The sequence below is a fragment of the Ostrinia nubilalis genome, chromosome 17 (assembly GCF_963855985.1).
Source record: "Ostrinia nubilalis chromosome 17, ilOstNubi1.1, whole genome shotgun sequence".
NCBI lineage: Eukaryota > Metazoa > Arthropoda > Insecta > Lepidoptera > Crambidae > Ostrinia > Ostrinia nubilalis.
This window is the reverse complement of record NC_087104.1, coordinates 12,099,717-12,124,151: the sequence shown is the minus strand read 5'-3', so window position 1 is coordinate 12,124,151 and position 24,435 is coordinate 12,099,717. Positions and strand designations below refer to the sequence as shown.

Genomic DNA, 24,435 nt, shown 5'->3' with positions numbered 1-24,435 from the left:
ATGTTATTAATAGGTTTTTACAATATGTAAACGAAATGAGTAAAAATTTATATGACGATTAAGTAGCACGTTGTATCGAGAATGCACAGAAATAAATAGAGCTTGATTTACATGATACTTTTCGAACTTTGAAGGCATCCCCTCAGAACACAGCGTTCATAAATTCGACACAGAAATAAAGCTCAAAAGTGATAATTACGTAATAATTCAGCGTGTCTGATGTGTTTTGAAAAAATAATTAGGAATAAAATAAATAAATAAAAAAAAATCATAATTTTAGAAAAAATAAGTTTTTTTATTTTGCTTTATTATAAAGCCAGAAATTTTCGTTTTATTTCATTTTGTGTTTAAAATATGTATAAAACATCTATTCAATGTCCGATTAGTGTAAATTTTTGGTTCCCACAATAACTTTCTAAGATTTTTCTAGAAGACCATTGTGGAGACTAATAGTTGCCAATGAACAATTCTTTGTTTTTTGTTATGATTGATTTAAGATGTTTCTTTATGCTAGATAGATGTTCTTTTAAAGCAATAGTATAATTTAGTGAGTCCATTTATATATTGTTAATCACAAATTAAATTGATTGTAAATATTGACTTAAAATTTTTCAATTTCCGTTTGGGGTATTTTTTTTACCCCAGGGTGTTCAAAGTGTAACTAAAAATAAGGATGTTACTTAAGGGTTAACGACCATAAATAAATAAATGAATTTTTATCCGACCTTTGACTCGAAAAACAAGAATATAATTTCCAAAATAATATTATTGCTATTTTCAGGCGTCTAAACGAATTAAGTATTTTCTTTGAAGATCTAAAAGACTGACGCCCGTATTCACAATCGATGCTTGTTTAAGTGAAACAGCAAATGGAAAGCACAGCGTTGAATAGAGCTCTGTGATTGGTTCGTGTGTCACCCTTTGCGTCCACGCGCACTGTGATACCTCATAGTAATGTTTGTGAATACGGGCGTGAGCACTTAAATAATTCAAATAGTGGCCACAAAACAACACAAACTACCTCACCCAACAAACTACGCAAACAGCGAACTGCAATCTAGAAAATGTTCGTTTAACAAATTGACCTGTCCAAAAGGGGGTATATTGTCCCCCATCCTGAGTCCACCCCCTAGCTGTTTTAGAAACTTTGTCCGGCTTATTGTGTCGACGCCTGTAACGTTTATAAAAGCCTTGTTTGGACCTATACTAGCGCTTTGACGTATCTTTGTAGGAAACTAGTTTTGCTGTATAGCGAATTTAATAACGCTGTGACGGGTTATAAGTTGAGGGGTAAGTGTATTTGTGGTGAATGCGCTGTATTCTGTACTGTATTGTCGCTGGAAGTTCAACGTAGAACTTCATGTCTGGTGAAGTTGCGACCACCCTATGCGTCTTAATGTAGTAGTAGGCATTTTAATGTATTTATTACTAGCTATGCTCGCGGCTTTGATCGCGTGAATTTCTTTCTCTTTCAAAGAAAAACTTTATTTGTCACCCCTTTCACACCTACCCCTTTCTAAAACAAGAACAAAAACAACCCCTGCTGGGAAAAATCTTTACCTCTTTTATCACTTCCTAAAACAGGGTTAAAACTATCCTAAGTTTTTCCCTGAGTCTCAAATATCTTAACTAGAAAAACCGTTGTCCGTAGGTACATGATGTATGTTATATGTATGGGTTTAAATTGAACCTGTGGCTGTAGGTTTCTTGGTAAGAACCGAATTTCAAAGCAGATATTGGCGATAGATCTAGAAAGACCGATGCTAGGTCCTAGTAATATTAAACATTCATATTTGAACCATTTATTGTAGTCTGATTATCTGGTCTAGCAACAGGGTAACGTATCCGTATTAGGTACAGCACAATCATCGGTCCAATTGAGCTACAAGATTGTTTGTCCAGTTATTGGCAATAAGATAGGGTCCCGTTTTTACGCTTTGGGTACGGAACCCTAAAAGACAACTTATAAATCTTTATTAAAAGAGCAAAGACAACCGTCCTATGACCGTTTTAACGTCAATTTTCATTACAAAACTTCGTTGTAGCAAACTCCGGATTGAACTATGTCTGATTGGACTAACTTAGGTCTCACTTTGAGGCCAGGCTAAGCTCCCCATGTCAAGTTAAAGTAAGTTTACCAACTCAAAACAAAGTTTGCTCTTTGAGATGGGATAGACTACTATTTTTAGGTAAAATGCCTGTGTATTTATTTGTTTGGGAGGTTCCATTTCACTTTTGACAAACTTGCCTTTGGCAAAAACTTTTCAAATATAGTTCTCTCTTTCAGCACATTTTGAAATGAGGTCACACCCAACTTTGATTGAAATCTAATCAATAAAAATATTTTTCCTTTATGATGGTCAGTACTTGATCTCATTGTTTTCGCATACAAACTTTAACTGGTGAAAAAAAGTGGTGAAAATGCAAAAATTTACAGAAATCTCACAAATTGGTGTCAGTATCAGATTATCCCAAGCATTTTAATACCTTTTGCACTAATGAAATAAGATCTTACTCGTATAAACCTCTTTATCACCGTGCACAAAAGGTCACCGCACATCAGACTGTAGATTTTTGTTGTAAACTCGCCCCTATTGTAACTATATAAGATCCCACAGTTTACCTTGCTATGTTGTCTGTACATGTAAGTCATCTACGCTAAGTATTCCAGCTAACCGCAGCGACCGCAGGTTTTAACCTAAACGGAGTAAAGGTCAGACTGTAACTTCCATAATGGTTCAAAATATTTGTCCAAAGTTCGCTACGGTCAGCAACGTAAGGAGCTTTGGGTAAACAGACCGGTTGTTTTATTAATGAGCATGTTAACGTTTTGAGCAACCTTTTTTAATTTGAGTTAAGCCGCTTTTCTAGTTCAGGAGCTAGTGTTGGGATTGTTGTTGTTACAAATTGTCTGTCCAAAAAAAAATATTGTCTCCCAGTCAATGTTTCAGTCAAAATTTTAATCGATTCAAAAATGAGCTTTAATCGTGTCACTTATTCGCATTAACTTTAAAAGATTTCTGCAAAAAAAAATCAAATATAATCCGTCGTTTATACGCAAATGGAGAGGAGGACGCAAACAGACCACTTTACCCTATTTAGATACTAACAGCACAACAAATCTCTAGGTTAGTTTATAAAGGTATATAAAATACACGCAATGAATATGCTGACTGTAGCTACTTTTGTAACGTTCTGCGACAGAACTACCTACTACGAAATATTTTGCAAAGTTTCGTTCTAGAGCTAGTCTCCTTTAGGAATTTCCTTTGATACAACCCAAATTTTGTTTGCTTAGGAATTAAAGTAGCCTTGCTTGAAGCCAAACTATTTGCTAAAGCTAGTACTGTAAAAACTTTTTTATGCCACAAATGTAAGATTTGTAGAATTTTTCATATCTTAATACCAATTTTGTGTTTATTACTGTATCTTATATTAATAGCCCAAGAAATAAATTTTAATAATAAATAACGGCCTTGTCATAAGACAATAAAGATGAATCTGTACTCGAAAATTACTTTAGTAATTAGGAATTCAATGAAAAACTATAAGTAGACAAAAAAATATCATCCAAAATTTATTTGTAATAAAAATATTTACAATTCACTAGGTACATCCCTGCCTCGTAGGCATACCTACTAATATATTTGAGATTAAAACTTACAATGCGTCTGAATTACACTATGCAGTCACCAGTTCATGAAAACTTATACATTTTTGTTTAAAAAATGCACCTATTACAAGTAGATGACTACACCAGATGTTACCGGTAGTATTAAAGCCCGGTCTCTGAGCCCGTAGAATTTTGTCCAATGACCCCAAGCTACCCATCCTTATCGCTCGCGCGTAATTATGTTGCTGTTGCGCTCGTACACTCACTGCGGGCGCCCGTCGCACAGTCGCGACAGCAATATAATTACGCGCGAGCGATAAGGATGGGTAGCTTGGGGTCAATGGACAAAATTCTACGTGATCAACGACCAGACTATATCTTAAAATACCGCATTGTTCTCTACTCTGGTCCTTAGTTATTGCATACACTGTTTCTTTTTCCCTGGCAAGAAACACGATATTATTACGACACCTGAAACAAATAATGGCAGTGGGTAAAGGAAATTGATCCATAAAAAAAATATTCTTTAGTCTCATCGAATCGAAATCTGTTACAATAAAGTGATGGCTTTTAAAAAGTCCAAAAAGTTAGTGTGAAAACAGATTCATTATCAGGTTTAGTATTTACTGCAGTAGGAAAACCCTCTCTAATTTTCCAAAGGCAAATGGAGGTTTTAACCTTTACTTCCCACAAAAGAACGTAAAATTTTGATAGTTTCATCATTGCGCTAAAATACTTGAGTTAAAATAGAGAAACACGGGTTTGCTTGTGACCACGGCTGCAGCATAGCAGCCGAAACGTCAAGCCGAGTACCTACATAATTGTAACTCATTTAAAAAAAGTCGCGTTGAACCCCGTGTTTCTTTATTTTAGGTGGTTTCAAATCTAATAGTTGGAGTTGTTTGATCGATACATAATTATACAGGGTGGAATTTTGTAATGCCACCTGGAGGGAAAGTACTCTTAATACTTGACGTAGATAGAAAATTTTATTGAAAGAAAACATTCCTTTATTTTTAAAAAGAAAGAGAACTACATTCAAAGATTTTTGAATTTTTTTCGAAAATTCTCTACCATACCATACGATTTCCTGTACATAATTATAATAATTTAAGATTTCATGATTTTCCTTTCATTTGATTTATCAAGTTTGTTAGGGAGATTTCATCTTTAAAGTTAACCCTAACGATCGATGCAATAAAAATACAGGATATAATTTTTAACAGATTTTAGTTGGGTCGAACTTACCATCAGGTGAGATACAGGCCAAGAGCTTCCTCGTTGTGGATGAAAAAAAAAATAATTTCCCGGGTGCGGCAAGCAAATTTTTGGAAATCTTTAAATGCAGTTCTATTTCTTTTCAAAAATAAAGGATTCTATCTACAATATTAAGTGTACTTTCCCTCCCGGTGGCATTACAGAATTCCACCCTGTATATACTGTGTTGATACTTACAAACCATAAGTCCCGTCATCGTGAAGAAGGGTACACTGCACCCCATATTGAGGAGCACAGGGAACGACACGTTCCCAATCAGTGTGCCAAAGCGACCCATCGTCATGACGATTGAGGTCGCGAATGCTCTGAAAATATTGTGCAACATCATCATCATTATCATCATCATTATTAGGATAATTATCATCATCACAATGATAATTCAGCCATACTAAGATGACTGTGGAACATTTTGTCTCCCACCCAAGGATTTTGTGATTGGCCGAATGACGTCCACTGCTGAAAGGCCTCAAGCAATAAAATAATAAATTTAGCGACCATTTTAATTTTTAATAAGAAGGAGGAGCTAAGAATACTTATAAAAATATAATTGTTAATCAAAAGAAAATCAATACACACCTATTATTCGTTAATTAATAGAAAAAGTTAGCCGAACGTCCACCGCCGGCTAAACTAAAAATGAAAACTAAACTCAGTGAACTAAGCTAAGCTATACTAGAACTACGTTGACCGTCCATCAATAAATAAGCTAAAACTACGTTTGTGATGGTCAGTTTGTGCTAGAACGTCGAGTTAACCGAGCTAAGTTAGTTCCACTTAGCTGGGGCATTTCACGTAGCTTAGCTGGCATAGTTTGCGGTGGACGCACATGTATGAAAAACTGGCTCAACTATGCGAGCTAAGCTAGACTAACTTAGTTTAGCCGGCGGTGGATGTTTGGCTTAATAGTATCGAAATAACTAATAGGAGGTGCTTTCATTGATCCGAAAATAAAGCCGTAATCAATATCAATTAAAGTTCAAAAAAATACCAACGAATGTACTTAATTACCTCTAACATGAAACAATACAACATGACTTGATGAAAACTCAACAAAACAACGTTGTTTCTTAAATGAGAATCAAAAACAATAGGATCTGAGGACTGATTAAAACTCTAAATACACAGTATAGCCACCTGTATCTCAAGACAAAGAGCCAATAGAAAGGTCTTTTGTTGCATAGTGGAGTCACAAAAGATCTAAAAATATGCTCAGCCATTCATCTTGGCCTTCGTTGTATTGCTGGCGACTTAGTTTAAATATTCATAAAATGCAGACTGGATAATTTATAAGAAAATGGAAAGAATTTCTGCAAGAGTTGAGTGTTTGTGTTGTTTTTTTAACGATGCTTTATCTTACTATTTTTAAACAGAAAGACTAAAACAGTTTTTCAAAAACACAGGCAGTCTTTTTGAATGACAACAAAATCTACATAAGTATCTAGAAAAAATATAAATATAGGTAGGTAATGTTCTCATGTGCAGAGGAGGACCTAACAAACATTCCTGGAATCTCGAATTGGCAATCATCGACGCCATTGAGCAACGTTACCTCTACATATTGGAGGCAAACTTCGCCAGTCATTATCATCATCATTTCAGCCACAGAACGTTGAGGTATTCCTCGAAGTGCACCAATTTTGAGGCGTACCTATTCAAACGCACTATCTTATTTTTCCCTGATACTTTTTATTCATCTTACAACATACTTCGTAAACATAGATGCGCTACGAGAAAACGTTTAGGTGCGCTTCAAAATGGTTGCGCTTAGAGGAACAGCTCAGAACGTCCACTGCTGAACACAGGCCTCCAAGCTTGTAGCTATACTGATGCATAAGATTAACTTTGGCTCACCTTATAGAAGTCGGGAAGATTTCCATCGTGAAAACAAAGTTGTTGGTAGTCATAGACTGCAGAACAGCAGCATTTATTGAGAAGAGTGACACCACAGCCGTCTTCGAACTGGCCCATCGGAGGGCGAGGATTCCTCCGATGGCTATCACACCCCCGCCTAAGGAGAGGGGCTTTTTCCCAAGCCGTTTCACCAGCACCCCGTTGATGCAGTACGGGAGAAAGCAGACCAAACCAATTATGACGCTGTTGATGTAGGTTTCAGGGCCGCTTTTTATCTGGAAATAAGTTTATGAAAGTTGATATTGATCTTAATATTTGTTGCGTTGTTGATGAACAATTAGGTAACGAAAATGCGTTGGTTAGGAAAATGATTTTTGTTGCTAAAGAAGAAGAATTGATTTACCTGATTATTATAACAGAGTATCAAAAACCTACGGAGATTTGTGTCGCTTGATTTGTCTGTCATCCCTACTAATATTATAAATGCGAAAGAACTCTGTCTGTCTGATATGCTTTCACGCCTAAACCACCGAATCATTTTTTTATGAAATTGGTGTTGAAATAGTTTGAGTTCCGGGAACGGATACATAAAATAGTGTTTATCCAGGTTTTTTAAAAAGAGACGTGCGCGATAACGTTTTTCTTTCAAAGACAAAATTTCACGCGGGCAATATCTAGTTATTTATAAATTGTACTGTGTGTGTTTCTGTCTGCAAAACTTCTTTGATAGCAAGTTTACACGCTAAGTCGATTTGTCAAAGATCTTGTAGACAATCCATAACTTAATTTGGCCGCCCACTTCCTAATCAAACTGTCGAAAAAGCTCTTCAAGCCCGAACTTTGATAAGACATTGGAACTGATAGCAAATGAACTAATCGGGTCTTGGCAAATGAAAGGAAACTAGTCGGAACTAGTTGAACTAGTCAAAACTATTTACCTTGAGTGCGCGATTATTAGTAGGTATTGTGATAAAGTTTCTACTGAATGTTACTGGGTGTTGTAAGTTTCATATAAACGGCCGACAGGCTTGACAGCTTGTGTATTGGACTACTTAAGAGGACTAGCTGAAGTTGCGGTTCGATTATCGCCGGAGGAAAATGCTGATGTAATGAGCACGAATTGTTACTAAAAGTTTTGTTTTAATCGTTCGTTCATTCCTTTCAGCCAAATGACGTCCACTGCTGGACAAAGGCCTCCTCCAAGGATTTCCACAAAGACCGGTCCTGCGCTGCCCGCATCCAGGTACATTCCGTGATCTTCACCAGATCATCGGTCCACCTAATGGGGAAGCCTGATCACACTACGTCTTCCAGTCCGTGGTCACCTCTCGAGATTGACTATTTGCTATCAATTTTGTCACCACAGGGTATGCAAGGCTAGCTTTACTAACGTCAAAGTAATACATCCCCATCACTTAGATGGCTGGCAGTCCACAACAGTACGTTTCTCTAGAAACTTTCTGCCCCGTACAACCAAACTGTGGAATAGACTGTCGTCTGCGGTGTTTCTGGACCGATACGACCTGCAAGCTTTCAAGAAGAGAGCGTATACCAACGCACCTGTAACGCCCCTGGGACTGCGGGTGTCTATGGGCGACGGTAATCACTTACCATCAGGTGATCCGTCTGCTCGTTTGCCTCCTGTCACATAAAAAAAGTAATACTTATAGGCCATTAGGTATAATCTTACTAACCGGTATGCACACGTCAGACCCAGTTGTGTTGGTAGCCCTGGTCTTCAGGTCCTCAGTATACGAGTCAAGCATGACGCACAGGTCTGCCCCTTTGTCGGAGTAGTGTTCAACGATTGTCGAGATTTGGGGAAACCAGAGTCGGAGGACATTGTATCTGAAATAGGATAAAATAACCCAAATAGATATCCTTTGTTGTTTTAGTCGATGCCAACATTTTGAAAGCAGAAAATGCATTAAATTGCCCTGTCCCTTACAAAGCAAAGGACAATGTTCATTTCTGGCCTGGCGTGGACAAGCTGCTAATGAAAATATGAATTTGCCAAAAATTTTTAATTAATTTTTAAAGTATTCACTTAGTGTAACTTTGTATCAATTTGCCTTTATAAAAATCCAATTTAAATAGTACTTTATGTGATAATTACAACTTCCTGTCTTTATCACTCATTTCAGTGTTGCCAAAATGAATCCTATCGGTAAGAATCGATTCATATCGATTGTTGTTCGACTATGACAATTATTATTTTTTTAAATACGTATTCATTAAAATGACATTTATAAAACCTTTTTAATATTCTAATAACACTACCAAAAATATTTAAATAACTAAATGAAATCTTATTTCACACACACCTCATTATACACCTTATTTCGAGTCATCAAAAATACAATCGATTTTTATATCGATTATTTTTATTCATCACCACATTATTAGCATGGCAACACTGAAAATATTGTCACAGCTGTTATCTGTCATTCGCTTTGTTTTGTATTTTTCATCGTGAGTGTTGTTTAGTTCTCAAAACCAAGTTTTTGCCAAAATAAAAGCAGAAGAGTGTTGTATAAGTTTCCCTTTTGACATCTTTATTTTTTTGACCATTGTCCTCGATGCTTCCCTTCCCGATGACCCTGGCATACTCTCGAACTACGAATCTCAACCAATGACCAATGGCTCACTTTCGGACATCGAACCTTGCCTAAACGCCGACCACGGCTTACGTATGGACTCCGAACCGAGCCCCAATGTTAACCCCAGCCCGATTTTGGATAATGCAACTAGCAATTCCTCAACCTCATGAGGAACCTATGATATGTATCAATTGTATAGCTTACATGATGCAGAGGAGGCGACATAGCCTAGAGCTTATTAAGTTCAGTTGGTTATAATGTCAGTGGATGACTCCTCAGCTGGTAAGTTATTGAATGAGCGTGTGGACTTGTTGAATACCTTTTACAATGTATTTGATCAACTACCTTTACCGTAGATTACCATAATCCTAATAAAACTTTTTTTTAGATTGATAACAGTAGTGTATGTTGTCACTCATGTTGGACCGTGGCCACGGTGTGGCTCTGCACCAATCAAGGAAAAATAATATTTCAAATGAAGAAGCAACCTCTAGCACTGGTCACTGTTAACGTGGATTGTCTTTGTTACAAATACGTTCCATAGACTGCATATTAACACGGAAAGAGAATCACATATTCGAAAATAATGTAATAATGGAACAGATTTCACCTCGTCAAGTAAGTTTTTTTATAATTATTTTCATTATATTTTATTAAAGACATTGGCTTGATATATTTGAACAAAGTGTATATTTTTTTCTATACAAATACTTCTTACTGATAGATAAAAATTGACATCACATCTCAATATCTTAAAGAATGAATTTTGAATGATACCATAATTAATTTCTTTGTTTCAGCTGCGGGGATCTGACCAAATATGTCATCCTTAAGTGGCAGTGAGCTGATCGAGCTGCTACACATGCTGTGGAGCCCCAACAAACACATGATGGGACGAGGATTCATTTGCCCTGATATTGGCCGAATAACAGTAGGTTGCTGTGCTCATGTTATGACAATTTTGTGGTTTTTGAGCTGGGCAAGGTATCAGGAACATGTATTTCCACCTGCCTAGTTCCTAGACAATATTTTATTGACCCATGAGTCAGATTAAAATAATAATAATAAAAAAAATGGTGTTTTATTTTGCTTCTAACCTTTCTAGTCTTAATAAAAAAAAAATTTTTTTAAGGACTTGGATACAAAATGATATTTATATTCTGTTTCTTACTGGTATAGACTATTTAATAAATAACAAATTACATGCTGTAATGTCTGTCCACCTCAGGCCAAAGGTCCCATACTAAGTGGGCATAACCCTTTGTAACACATTTTTTTGTAAAAGAATGAATTAGTTCTAAACAGTTACGTTTATAAGTACCTGTACTTTTTTACTGTCCAGGGATTGACCCCAGTCCTCTATCGTAAGACCTCTATCGTACGGAACTCTAAAACTTGTATTGTTTGTATGGAACCCGCTTTCTCTGGCGTTGTCCGGTACGTGTCCAAAACGTCTAATTCCTAAAAACTAGTACATTAGCCTAGTTTAACTCAACCTGTCTAATTTACCCCGCTGTCAAATAAATCGGGCTATTTAGACCCATCATGTAAAATTTCCCGTGAATTAACGTCAGAACGTTCCTGTCAAGACAGCCCTGTATTTCTCAACTGGGAAGTTCTTGAGCAAGTTCCTGAGGGAAATAAGCCTCGGCAGAGTTTAATCAATTTGTTGGAACAGCTGACAGTCCGTTTGTGAGAATATACGATTAGGTATTATAATAACCCAATATCTACATAGAAGTTTTATTGGAATTGGGAGAGAAAAGGTAATTTATAAGTGCGACTGTAACACTTTCTGAGTTTTGCTTTTTCACGACACTAGATAAAATTTGGTAGTTTCAGACTCGGGAAAGACATACCTAGTATAATTTAAATTCTGATTTTTGTACAAGATATACCTACTCGATAATTCGGGCGAGCAAAACATGATAAAAAGTTAGTATAAGTACACATTAACATCAGGTGTGATTGCGGTCAAATAAGTACCTGCTTTGTTCTGCATGAAAAAAAAATTAGCTTAAGCCTAGGCGCAGACCACCGACTTTTAGTTGGCCTATAGTTGGGTTGGGCTGTTAATCAGTATGTATGAAAGTGCGCACATTACACCGATTCAGTATAGGCCGATTCTTACAAATTAAAATTCGGGCCCAACTATCGGCCAACTAAAAGTAGTTGGCATAGGCTATTTTTTTTATGTGACAGGAGGCAAACGAGCAGACGGATCACCTGATGGTAAGTGATTACCGTCGCCCATAAACACCCGCAGACCCAGGGGCGTTACAGGTGCGTTGCCGGCCTTTAAGGTGAAGATACGCTCTCCTCTTGAAAGCTTGCAGGTCGTATCCGTCCGGAAACACTGCAGACGACAGTCCATTCCACAGTTTGGTTGTACGGGGCAGGAAGTTTCTAGAGAAACGTTGTGGACTGCCAACCATCTAAGTGATGAAGGTTGAAGTGCTGTCGGGTAGATCGGTGGCGAAAAGTGGCTTAACCCTCGCTGTACGAGGTGGGGTGTGACACACCCCAGTCCTTTAAAAATCGCCATAATTTTAAAAATTTGCAAGTGCTGAATTTGAAATTCTCAGTAGCTGGAATTATGGCGTTGCTGCTTCTATCAGCGTTGCAAAATCAGTCCAGCGGTGATTACCAACTGAGTTACAGGCCTTTAAAGTGCGTGTGGGTGTCACACACCCCACCTGGTACGGGACGTTGTTAAAAAGTTTTAAAAATAATCTAACAGTTTTGGTGTAATTTATGTATTTTTAGCTTTGTTAATTGAATAAAATTCAATACAAATAATATTTTTCGTGATTTTCACGGTATCTGAAATTTTCAAGCACTTTTAGTCAAATGAGATGACTTTTAGTGCGAATCTGGAAGTTTAGTACTGAGAACCGAAGATGTATGTGAACATACTCTTATGGGCTACAATTTATACTTGGTGATACAATTTATGGGCTACTGAAATGGAATAACATATTTTATAAATAAATAAAATTGTTACGCTCCCATTTTATGCATTGAGTATACTCATTTTCTTTCATCAGAATTGTGGTAAATTGAAAACCGATGATCAAAACAAATTTATACCCTTCCAGTTTCTAATTTACTTTTAAATTATAAGTAAATATCTTGTACTTTGTTAAATAAAAACCGTTGTCATAATTAAAGGCACTAATTTAAAATTATACATACGAAACTGATTCCTAAATTACAAGAACAACGGAAATTGCGTCTTTTTATTTTTTTATGATAAAAATGCTATAATAAATATTTTCAGCTCAGAGCTTTTCTTAAACCTAATTAGCATACGTAAATAATCAATATTAAATATTAAATTCCACCTAAAAAAATTTTGAATGAAAATTTTATCACTTTGTATATTGGGGTTTGTCATACCCCACCTGGTACGGGACGTAACTTTTAGTCACCTCGTACACGGAGGGTTAATCGTAATTACGGAGTTTGACGGTTTTTCTTTGTAAAATAATAACTTACAATGATAAAATCATCACATTTGCCATACACAGCTGGGTCAGCCTTAGGGCCAAGGGCTTCGTAAATTTCAGCTTGACATTTCGAAGTCCCATCACCAGGTGGTGACTAAATCCTGAGACTGGTTGTTTTGGCTCGTCTTCTGTTCTTTTCATGTTTTTCCATAAATTGACGTACTGAAATTAGAAATTCATGGCGTTGAAAACTCATAATATGACAAAATTATACCAAGCCTAGGCGCAGGCCACCGACTTTTAGTTGGCCGATAGTAGAGTCGCACTGTTAATCAGTACGGAGATGTGTATGAAAGTGCGCACATTGAATCGGCCGATTCTTCATACAAATTAGAATCGGGCCCAACTATCGGCCAACTAAAAGTCGATGGTCTGTGCCTAGGCTAACACCTTAGCATGTCATAATATTTCATTAACCTTCGGCAGGCAACACTTTTTTTGTATACGTAATAGGCAACAGGGGTGACCAGTCACCCCACAAATATAATTTGAAATAAAATAGCTTTGTAATGAAAAATCAAACTTATTAATGATTAGATCTATTACTTTGTTTCATTATAAAACTAAAAATGCTTTCATTTAACAGTTTATATATTTTTAATAAATTAATTTTTAACATAAAGCACAGTTTAAGCAAATATCTTTTCGATTTTCAGGGCATGAGGGTAGTTGACATTTTATACGAGATGTCATAACTTTTTTGTTCAGTTTTCTTTGACACAGCACTCACCTTGCCTGCTTCTATAACTTTGCTGAAGGTGCACCCTCAGGAGGTCCCTAGTTCATATTTAGAATGCCATGTGTAATTGCTCTATAATTCTCGCATCTCTCGTAAGAGTTACTATATTTCGTCGAGGTGTTTGACTCCAAGGTGATGAAACCAAGAAGACTAAACACACAGTAGATATATGAGCTAAAGCAGTACGGAAACTTAGCCCTTTCGGCGAGTTAAATACCTACACTTCAACTGAGTGTTAGGGTTGGCACTCTTATATAATAATAATCTTTATAAAATTAATAAGGTTCTGACTTACTTATTTATTAAAACGTTTATTTAGGTTTTATAATTATCAAATACCTAATGGAATAAATTAATTGACTAAGTAGTTAACAAAAAAAATAAAACGTTCATTAGGTTCTATAATGATCGAATACATAATCGAATAAATTGATTAAGTACCTACTATTAGAGGCCGGTAGAAGATATTCTATTCTCTCATAGCTATTGCCTCATTTTAAATACAGTTCTTAAATCTTTTTCTTTTTCTTTTTTTCTTTCATCACAAAAGCGCGCGGAGCAAATTACTTTATCAAATAGAACACATAAATTGTTAAAAAGCGTTATTACGTAATTTAAAAAGAACTATTACAAAATCAGATGTAAGCACTTTATTTAAAAAGTAATATTTAATCATTTTTACAATTCAGAATTATTACGAAGTTTAAAAAATGAAAGTTCTGGTTTTGAAGATGCCGAGTTCAAGCAGCCATATACTACGCAATACACTCGTGGCATGTTTTTTAAAAATACAGCGGACAGTGCATGCAATAAAATTATTATTAAAAACACAACGCGCGCGACACTCGCGACGGATGGACTGCGAGGTTCGCTTAGAGCTCGTGTAAAGCGTGCGTCTGTGTGCGTGAGTCTGATTTCGAGCGTTTGCATGAAGCTTCCGTACTGTTTGATTTATCTACTGTGCTAAACATGTCTGTTCTTACATAGTAGCACATTTTGTTTGAATTGTGCTAGTAGAACGTCATCGTCGCAACAATTTTCGCTATTGGAAATAAAGTATTCCTCCTCTGACTGAACTGAGATTATTGTCTTCAATTTTAGAAATCTTATTATCATCTGAGCAGCATTTATCATAGGAATTGACATCAGCAAGTCCATGAAAGTATTTTTCGATTTGATCATCCGAAAACAAAGCCATTTTTACTCCAAAACCAACAATTTACTTTAGCAACACGAAAAAATAAAGTATACGTAAAAGGCAACAGGGGTGATGAGTCACCCCAACAGAGTCAAAATATCAAAAACATGAACCTAACGCGATATGTTGACGCATGCGACTGATAGCTCTCCCTCGAATTAGAGAATAGACCAAACGACAGAAAGACACAACAACTGCAACTAAACGTATGAAGACATTTTTGAACTAGTGGGGTGACTGGTCACCCCTGTTGCCTTCCGAAGGTTAAAGCAAAAGAAGTAAGTGTTTCCTTTTAAATGCATTTTAATAACATCCGTTTCGTTAAACGTAATACTTTTTCATAGAACCATTACTGTGAAGTATGCATTCATAATTTTAAACTGTTCTTTATTGCTACTAAAGATTGTTATTGCTGTGAGTAACTACAAGCACAGTCCGTTCGTTCTTTCAAATGACGATCACAGCTGAACAAAAGTCTTCCCCAAGGATTTTCTTAACTGCGCTGCCCGCATCCAGGTACTTCCTGCTACCTTTACCAAATTGTCGATCCACCTTGCTTAAGTGAAGCAGCAAATCGAACGCACAGCGTTGATTAGAGCTCTGTGATTTGTTCGTGTGTCACTCTGTGCGGCCACGCGCACTGTGGGCCTCATAGTAACGTTTGTTAATACGGGCGTAAGTCTTCCGGTCCATAGTCACCTTCGCCATTTACGCATCCTTAAAACCTTTTTATTCAGCTTTCATGAATTTTAAATATAAACAAATGTACCTGAAACGTTTCCGCCGATTTCCCAGTGTTTTCTTTGTAAATGGTTATCAAAATTTCACGAGCCTCTTCGTATTTGTGTTGTGTGAGTAAATACTTCGGGCTTTCCGGTATAAATAGCTGAAGAAGCCAGGCGAGGAAGCTCCATTGCGCCATTATTATTAGGTAAAAGTTCCAGGTATTGAACGCTGAAATAACAAACAACATTATAAACATTGTTGAAATTCTTGCTATGAAGCTGATTGTGTGAAACCAAAGTCGCCTCTCAATACGGGGTATTTTAAACTATAAAATTGTTTGCTCCACTTTACATCAAGATATTTTAAAAAGTTATGAAACTTACGGTATTGTTATTTGGAACATTTTATTCTGCAACTAATGTAGTTTCATAATTAGAAGCGCATTTTACACTTAATTTGCAATTTTATTGTTTTTTTGTCGTAAACCGTGATTTAGTATTAGCTTTTCCAAAATAACAATAGATGCCACCCGTATTGAGAAGTGACTTTTGACTTGGCAACTATTAGGTGCCTCCCGTAGGTAAGAGGTTAAATTAACGATAAACCGAAAACAAATGAGTTGAGTTTTAAGTTTTCAGAAAAAAGTAATTAAATTGTTATTAGTTTTTACTGTTTTATGATATTAACAAACTGAGGTAGACATGGATGTTATTCAATAATTCCAGAGGAATAATGTTTTTCAATTGATTAAAAGACGTACAGTGTACACCCTGAGATCTAACTTGACCCCTCATTTACAAACAGTCCCATAATCCCATTTGAGATCAATAAGGTACAAGCTATGACTGCGACTTCGTACGAGTGAAAAACGTTTGAATATTTTTTCCCGTTATTGGATCAATTTTCGTTGATACTCCACTCCTATTGGTCGTAGCATAGTGGTACATAGCCTATAGCTATCCTTGATAAATGAGATATCCAATACATTTTTTTTAATCAAACCAATAGTTTCTGAGATTTGCACGTTCAACCAAACAAAGAGACTCTTCAGCTTGATAATTTTGAATAGATAGAAAACTACCTAAGTATCCATTGAATATCGTATACCGCCACTCCTGCGTAAGCACCCCCCACGACATAAGGGCGATTGACACCTGTGCGAGCGAGACGAAAGAGAACTGACACAGCATGATCTGGTCCCGAATGCCTTGGTGACAGAACTCTGACATGAGAGTCACTGATGCGGTGTGAGCTATTCCGAATCTGAAAAACAAAGCAGCAAATAAAAACTTAAATTGCTGTGTACTGTATTTCATTAGTTTCAGCCAAATGACGTTCACTGCTGGACAAAGGCCTCCAACATGGTTTTCCACAATGAACGGTCCTGCGCTTCCCGCATCCAGGCTCTCACTAGGTAGACCGACGATCTGAAATACATATCGCACCCTTAATAATGAATGGGCACAACTCCAAAATTCAGTTTTTTGGGAAAAGCCAAAAAACCAATCGGCGGATCGCGGTTTTTTACATAATTGGCTCTAAAATCTTTATTTTATCAGCTACAACTTTCAAATTAAGCATACTTCATCACTGGTATCTGTTATATAATTTGAGATAAGACATTTTTGAAAATATTGATTATGAGTATTTAAAAAAATTGTTTAAAAAAATATTTCAAAGTTAGGCCTTTATTTTACTATTTCTGTTGTTGTGATTTTGGGTATTAATTGTACTTGTGCCCATCTAATCCTTAGGCTGAATTGTTTTATATGGCATATTCCCTAATATTGCTCTCTAATATTTAAAAATAAGTGTATTATTCGATTTTTATATTGATTTACGCCCAATAACATTGAGGACAGTTATTGTGCGGTATAGTAGCTTATAGCCAATTCAGTATAAGAGTAGGGTGCTGAATACTAGAAAATTATTAGATATGTCGAATTAGATTAAAATAAAGACTATTAGCTATTTCTCTGAGAATAACGACATGAAAATACTAATTTATGCATTCAAAATATTTTTACTTAGATAGATAGGGACTCTTACCCTATAAAAAATATGCTTTTCATCAAATCAAGAAAAAACCTACAAAAACTTTTTCTGTAAGGTTTTCTGTTATGGATTTGTTCAGGATAATCACTTATTAAAGTCCAACAGCCAGTATCTTGGTATCTTTTTTCCACTATCCTGCTGTCCTGGTGGAAGGAACCGTTCTCCTTGTCCCTTACTATAATCACCCACATTATGTGGGAATCAGTTCAAATGGCTATTGTAAAAATACAATTTAATACTCAAATTGGCGTGTGTAATTTTTGAAGGATTTTAGCAACCAATTTTGAACACAAGAATATCCATTCTGGTGTTCTAACATTCCCCAAAAAATATTTTACTACTAAAGCACCTTAGCCATGCTTCAGATTCAATTTGTGTTATATGGTTTACAAATACAGTCTTTTATAAGAGCACGGATTTGCAGTCCATCGAAGATAGCTGCTTTTAATTTTTCCGTACTCATCATCATTTTGGTTTTGATCATTTTAGTGATTAGAAAGCTCAATACATATCTTTGGCCCTCCAAATAGAAGCCCTTTACGTCCTGCTTGACTTCAGTATTGCAAAGAGTCTAGGTACACAAGGTTTACGACGATATTGAACACCCAATATTTATTATTTTGTACAATTTTTATCCCAAAGTATGCTTGGTTTGTTATCACAAACTCCGTGATCTTTTTTCTTTGCTTTTGTGTACAATATTTGCCACATATTAATAAAAACTGTTAGTGGTGTTAACACAAGATTTCATTACGAACTCATATTTTTTAAGACAAAAAGCACTTTAGAACTTAAATTTAGACAAACTGAAAATTTCAAGGTCTAATAGCTGATCAGTCAAATTGTAGTAACATAATACGTGAAAAGATAATTTTAAAATAAATTCGATGTATCCTCAGTCCTCAGAATCTGAGTGATTAACTAGCATCAATTTATGTGACCGTAATAAATTAATGAATAATATAATTAAAAATTAAAACACTATCATATTAAAGTAATTCACCTTTTGGCTGACTAGTGCGTTTATTCATAAAATAAACAAAGAAAAAAGCCAACCCGAGCCCCGAGCGAACGTTAATAGCCTTAACACGTAGGTATGTCTCTTATTTTATTAATCATTAGTTTATTTGTCGGGAAGTATTTCATAACCACCGCTTTATTTCTTAGCATCGCGATAAAACATTCTATAAGCTCCTAATCAACCAATAGGTATGAAAATTAATACCAAGAAGCAAATTACTTTTATAGGAGAGTTGTAAATTTAACTACAAACACCCATCCATGGTCCGCCTAACTAAAGTTAAAGTTATATTTTATAATTTTCTATGATTAACGGGACTTTATCAATGTAATAAAAATGAAAATGTAACATATTATTAGAAATATATGGAATTAATTAGTCTTAGCTCACTAACACTTACTTAAAAGTTTGTCACACAAAGGCACAACTCCAAATTGGACCACAGTCGCGGGGGCCGGATTCGACAAATATCGGCATGTCTCTGATTTAGCCCTTCTAGCGGGAAGATAGACGAAAGTATGGAAGGGGCACAAAATGTAGAACTCTTTTATCTGATCATATTTTTCGATTTCTGTGAAAGCCATCTTGTAGAACTGACGAAAATGTGCCTCTCTAGTACAAAAAGTAAAAAACCAAAAATTTTGAGTTGTGCCCCTATATTATTAAGGGTGCGATATGTATAATAGGAAATACATACCTGGATGTGGGCAGCGCAAAACCGGTCGTTGAAGAAATCATTGAGGATCAGTGGATGTCATTTGGCTGAAATGAACGAACGAAAGAAAGTACCGTGCGAGTATTAAATGCTAAATATGTACTTATTGGCAAAAGTTGTCAGCCTATACTATCCTAAGGTTAATTTAGTAATATTCATAGTTGTTTTATTATTCACTAGCGGCCGCCCGCGACTTCGTACGCGTGGATCCCGTTTTACCCCCTTCATCTATCTTAGGCGGTTTAGATTTTTTCATACAAATGTTTTTTCCCGCTAACTCCCGTTCCCGTGGGAATTTTGCAATATCCTGTTGTAACTAAGCTTTACGTTTACTAAGGTACCTGCATGCCAAATTTCAAGCGTCTAACTTAAGCGGTTTAGGTTTTTCATACAAAAGGATTTTCCCGCTAATTCCCGTTCCCGTGGGAATTCCTAAGTATACTATAACCTGCCCAGGAGTATGAAGAATAATTGTACCAAGTTTCGTTAAAATCCGTCAAGTAGTTTTTGTTTCTATAAGGAACATACAGACAGACAGACAGACAGACAGACGGACAGACAGACAGACAGACAAAAATTTTACTGATTGCATTTTTGGCATCAGTATCGATCACTAATCACCCCCTGATAGTTATTTTGAAAATATATTTCATGTACAGAATTGACCTCTCTACAGATTTATTATAAGTATAGATAGATGGTGTGTTGTTAGTGTACCTAAATAACTAACTACTACTTATAAAGTGTTTCAAGAATTTCCTTTGATTCATTGTAGCAAATATAAGCCTATCTTCCTCGGTTCTTATCTTATCTACGGAATAGTCGGCCCATTTACATAAAGCGAGATTAAAATCTTAAAATAGTAGTTCAGGTCATATAATTATTTGACATTAATAAATTAGAGCATTTTATAACATTTGCAATGTATCCAGAATACACGAGTTATTTTGAATGTTTATTTAATTATGAAAATGTTGTGAAAACAATGCGATTAATCGATATGTTTTTCTTTTTCAGGTAAGAACAACGAATGCACAATCTATTTTAAGGTAGAATTACACATAAATAAACTAAAATATTTTATATCCACTATGTCATCACACAATTCTCAATAAATTGCTCTTAAACAGACAACAGCATATTTAAATACACATTGTGGCACTATTTAGCTATAATAGGAGCTACTTTTCTACAAAAATTATACTCTGACACTCAAAAATTACGCTGCACGTACATGACTGTAGAGAAAAAAAAAGTAACAAAAAAACGCACTTACAAAAATCCTTCAAAAAATTTTGCGATGACCAACATGGAATATGTTTGACTGCATCCAGCTATAGACATCATAACGAATATCCCGAAGTAACCGCAAAGGATGAATTTTTTTCTCCCAAATGTGTCGGTTAGAAATCCTGCTCCCACTGCCGAGATTGCCATTCCTGGATTGAATAAAAAGTAAAATATTAAAATGATATATCTAAAGCCTGGTCCGTGAGCACGTAGAATTTTGTCCAATTACCCCAAGCTACCCATCCTTATCGCTCGCGCGTAATTATGTTGCTGTCGCGCTTGCACACTCACTGCGGGCGCCCGTCGCACAGTCGCGACAGCAATATAATTACGCGCGAGCGATAAGGATGGGTAGCTTGGGGTCATTGGACAAAATTCTACGTGCTAACGGACCAGGCTTTACCTACATCTTTTTTTGAAAGAATGAAAGAAAAATGTTTTTTTCATATCGGTCCTGGAAGCGGTAGCGGCCTGGTCCGCCTTGTGGGTGGACATCCTACGCTGCGCTTTCTATCACGTGGCCTCCACTCCATTCTACTCATTAATCACTGTTTTGTTCATTTATTGTTAATGAAATGAAATATTTTCACATAAAAAATACACTAATTACATATTTGTCATTACATTTGTAAAGAGATGGATTTCAAAACAATTTGTTCAAATTTAAAAATAACAGTGAGGCTACTATTAGTGAAGCCCTATTGGCACTAGTGGACATCTTGTGGCTGAAATGATGATGATGATAATAAAAAGAAAGAACATAATATGATTATAGTGAAAGGAAATAGGTTTTACATACTCACCAACGTAAGGCATAGCATTAAGTAGTCCTTTATCCACCAAGTCCATTTTCAGGTCGCATTCCGCACTGGTCAGTAAGAAGGGTGTGCTGGTATGGACCAAGTTCCCAGCAATGTTCCTGACGAGCGACGTGAGGAGAAGCCTCAGGTGGAACCTTCCGAACTTGCATTCTTTTAGAGCTTGGTCCAGTTCCTCTACTGGACGTAGCTGCTTTGTTTCTGGTGCGCATTTTGCTACAAAATGTTTGGAAAGAAAGAAAGATAGATTTTTTTGGCACACAAACCTTAAATAAATTTACTTAAAGATCAAGAAAAAGAAATCAATAGTAGAATTTCCTGCATTGGAATACGGTATAGTTAAATTATAAAAAAACATTCACTTATTTCACAGCTGAATATTGGAATCATCATAAGGTCATATTTTAGTCTCCACACGATGGGAACAAGATTATCTCTTATTCGCTAGAACCAAATGGAGGATTTGTCCCAAACTCCCCCATGCTAGCCATAAAGGTTGGTGAGACACCTGATGTTCGCATAATTATTATTCCCTCAATCGTCTCTTACGACATTCACGGGAACAGTGGAGATTGTCTTATTCTATTCTGCCAGAACTAGACTTTTTATAAAGCATAGTACTCGTATATTGTATATACACTGGTCATCATAAAAATCGATCCACCCGCGACAAGCACTTTCAAACGTATGCGTCCCCACTTCCCACCAATATTACTATAGGTACTATATTACCATTTAAAAGCCTAGTTTATTTTTCAAGTCACATTTATTGTATATGTTAATCGTTTATTAGGAAATTAAATGTGTTTTTCTTTAAGGATATTTATTGGGCTTTCAAATAACACCAATATTGTCGGGGCACCATGATTGTGTCAGTAGAAACGAGTTTTCCTGTAAAACGTAGGTGGGCCGATTTTTGTGATGACCAGTGTATTTTATTGTAACTGAATGTGTAGTAGAGCTTGTTCAATCAAAAACTAATAAAATTTCGTTTAAATTCTAAAACAGCCTACTTACCTGTAAACTCGATTGAACTTGCATCACACATAGTAGGCACTTGTACACAGTAGGAAATTAACTAAATATTCACATTATAATCACACAAGGCTTGTTGTCACACGTTTCGAGATAAACTGTTGATTCCGGTGAGATATTTTACAGTGACAATGATAAATAATAGCTCGTTTGTTTGTCTTAAGAGATAATAAGGGGTCTGACTGTTAAGGAAAGGCTGTAAAATTTGATTCAAACTTGATTCAAGTCTGTGATTGAATTTGAAAAGTTCATCATCGTCATCGAGTCATTAATTTGTCTCCAGGAGCGAGATTTTTCTAATTTACCAGCGACTTTTATGGTTATATAATATTGCGCAATTGTGGCATACTTTCGTGCTACAAATTAGCATGTGTAACAACTCCTCACTCCGGGGAAAAGGCATCACAATGTGTCCCTTAGTAGTCTCATAAGTACAAGGTGGACCGACGACCTGATAATGGTAGCAGGCAGGCGCTGGATGCAGGCCGCTACCAACCGTGCGATATGGTAGTCATTGGGGGAGGCCATGCTTCAGCAATGGACGTCCTGTGGCTGAAATGATGATGATGAAACATACAAAATGTTTATTCTTTATTACATTAGTGTGATTTATTACTAATACTAATTATTGATAAACAAAAATTAACTGAAATAACTGTTCTAAAATAACTCTACGTGTCAGCGAGGCAAAGAAACGAATAATGCTTGCTGCATCTCGCTAAATAGCTATACAGTGTGAGTCACGTTAAAGTGTTCATATGAAAATAGATGAAACTAGACCTATTTTTATCGACAAAAAAGCGGTCAAAAAATTTTTGAGATTTTTTTTAAATTTTTTGTAGAATTTTTTTTCTTCCAATTACTTATTGTAAAGAAAACGTAATAACTTTTAAACTAAGCGGTATATCCTGATAAAATAAAAACAGTAATAATGCTAAATAATAGGCAATACTAAAAAAATACATACAATACACAAAAAATGCCAACAAGTAATAAAAAATGATACTTTTTGAAAAAAATCTGCTTAAAAATTCGTGTTTTTTTGGTTATTTGATAAATTTCTCCAAAAAATGCCCCTATAACAGGTGGTTTTTATTGTTGTGTATTATTCTCTATCGTATTACCTTTGTAAAACCAAAAATTGCATGTCTCTATCCCTATCACAACATTTGCTATGATAGTTTGAACAAAGGCCTACCACAACATTATTCTCCTCTACAGGTAGGGACAATTTTAATTTTAACTAAAATGCTTATTTTACTTCGAAATCTTTTGTTTTTACTTGAAATCTAACTTGTCTTTATCAAAATTACAAATCTAGAGCCATTTTCAGTTTCGTTGTTAACGAAGCGTTGAATGGCGCGCCCGGAGAGGCTTAGTTCAAACGATCATAGCAAATGTTGTGATAGGGATAGAGACATGCAATTTTTGGTTTTACAAAGGTAATACAATAGAGAATAATACAAAACAATAAAAACCACCTGTTATAGGGGCATTTTTCGGAGAAATTTATCAAATAACCAAAAAAACACGAATTTTTAAGCAGATTTTTTTCTAAAAGTGTCATTTTTTAATATTTGTTGGCATTTTTTGTGTATCGTATGTATTTTTTAGTATTGCCTGTTATTTAGCATTATTACTGTTTTTATTTTATCAGGATATGCTGCTTAGTTTAAAAGTTATTACGTTTTCTTTACAATAAGTAATTGGAAGAAAAAAAATTCTATAAAAAATTAAAAAAAAATCTCAAAAAATTTTTGACCACTTTTTTGTCGATTAAAATAGGTCTAGTTTCATTTATTTTCATATGTACACTTTAACGTGACTCACACTGTATATCGATACCTTCAGGTTCAATTGTCGTATAAACCAAAACCCTACTTTTCAGGAGAGCCAAAAAACGTTTTTTTTTTTAATAAAAAAATCGTAACTTTTTTATTTGAGAAGTTATAAAAAAATGACCAAGAGAAAACATTTTTCAATTCTT

At 35.6% G+C, this 24,435-nt stretch overlaps 2 protein-coding genes and 1 long non-coding RNA gene across 3 annotated transcripts in view; 2 read left to right on the top strand and 1 right to left on the bottom strand.

Annotated features, from left to right (window-relative positions):
* LOC135080264 (hemicentin-2-like) overlaps positions 1 to 24,435 on the top strand; it is a gene marked incomplete at its 3' end in the record, with an annotated part of 312,023 nt that overhangs the window by 73,131 nt on the left and 214,457 nt on the right. The window lies entirely within an intron of this gene.
* Positions 3,561 to 22,568, bottom strand: LOC135079753 (synaptic vesicle glycoprotein 2B-like). The gene is made up of 10 exons (XM_063974359.1): positions 22,431 to 22,568; positions 21,399 to 21,629; positions 20,582 to 20,744; positions 16,596 to 16,777; positions 15,558 to 15,742; positions 12,841 to 13,013; positions 8,437 to 8,590; positions 6,743 to 7,017; positions 5,069 to 5,196; positions 3,561 to 4,084 (listed from the first exon to the last, which is right to left on the bottom strand). The coding sequence occupies exons 1-10, from the start codon at positions 22,459 to 22,461 to the stop codon at positions 4,029 to 4,031; spliced, it is 1,578 nt and encodes a 525-aa protein (XP_063830429.1). The 5' UTR covers positions 22,462 to 22,568; the 3' UTR covers positions 3,561 to 4,028.
* On the top strand, positions 8,702 to 10,444 carry LOC135079752 (uncharacterized). The gene is made up of 3 exons (XR_010258889.1): positions 8,702 to 9,624; positions 9,731 to 9,960; positions 10,143 to 10,444. It is a non-coding gene; the product is annotated as an uncharacterized LOC135079752 (long non-coding RNA).

Bases quoted from the DNA above. Each gene is read 5' to 3' on its own strand.
- LOC135079753 (XM_063974359.1), bottom strand. From the start codon at position 22,461: ATGTGTGATGCAAGTTCAATCGAGTTTACAG. The intron at 13,014-15,557 runs GTACATTTGTTT...TTCTAATTTCAG, and splicing joins AATCGGCGGAAACGTTTCAG to TACGTCAATTTATGGAAAAA. The intron at 8,591-12,840 runs GTAAGTTATTAT...ATCCTATTTCAG, and splicing joins AATGTGATGATTTTATCATT to ATACAATGTCCTCCGACTCT.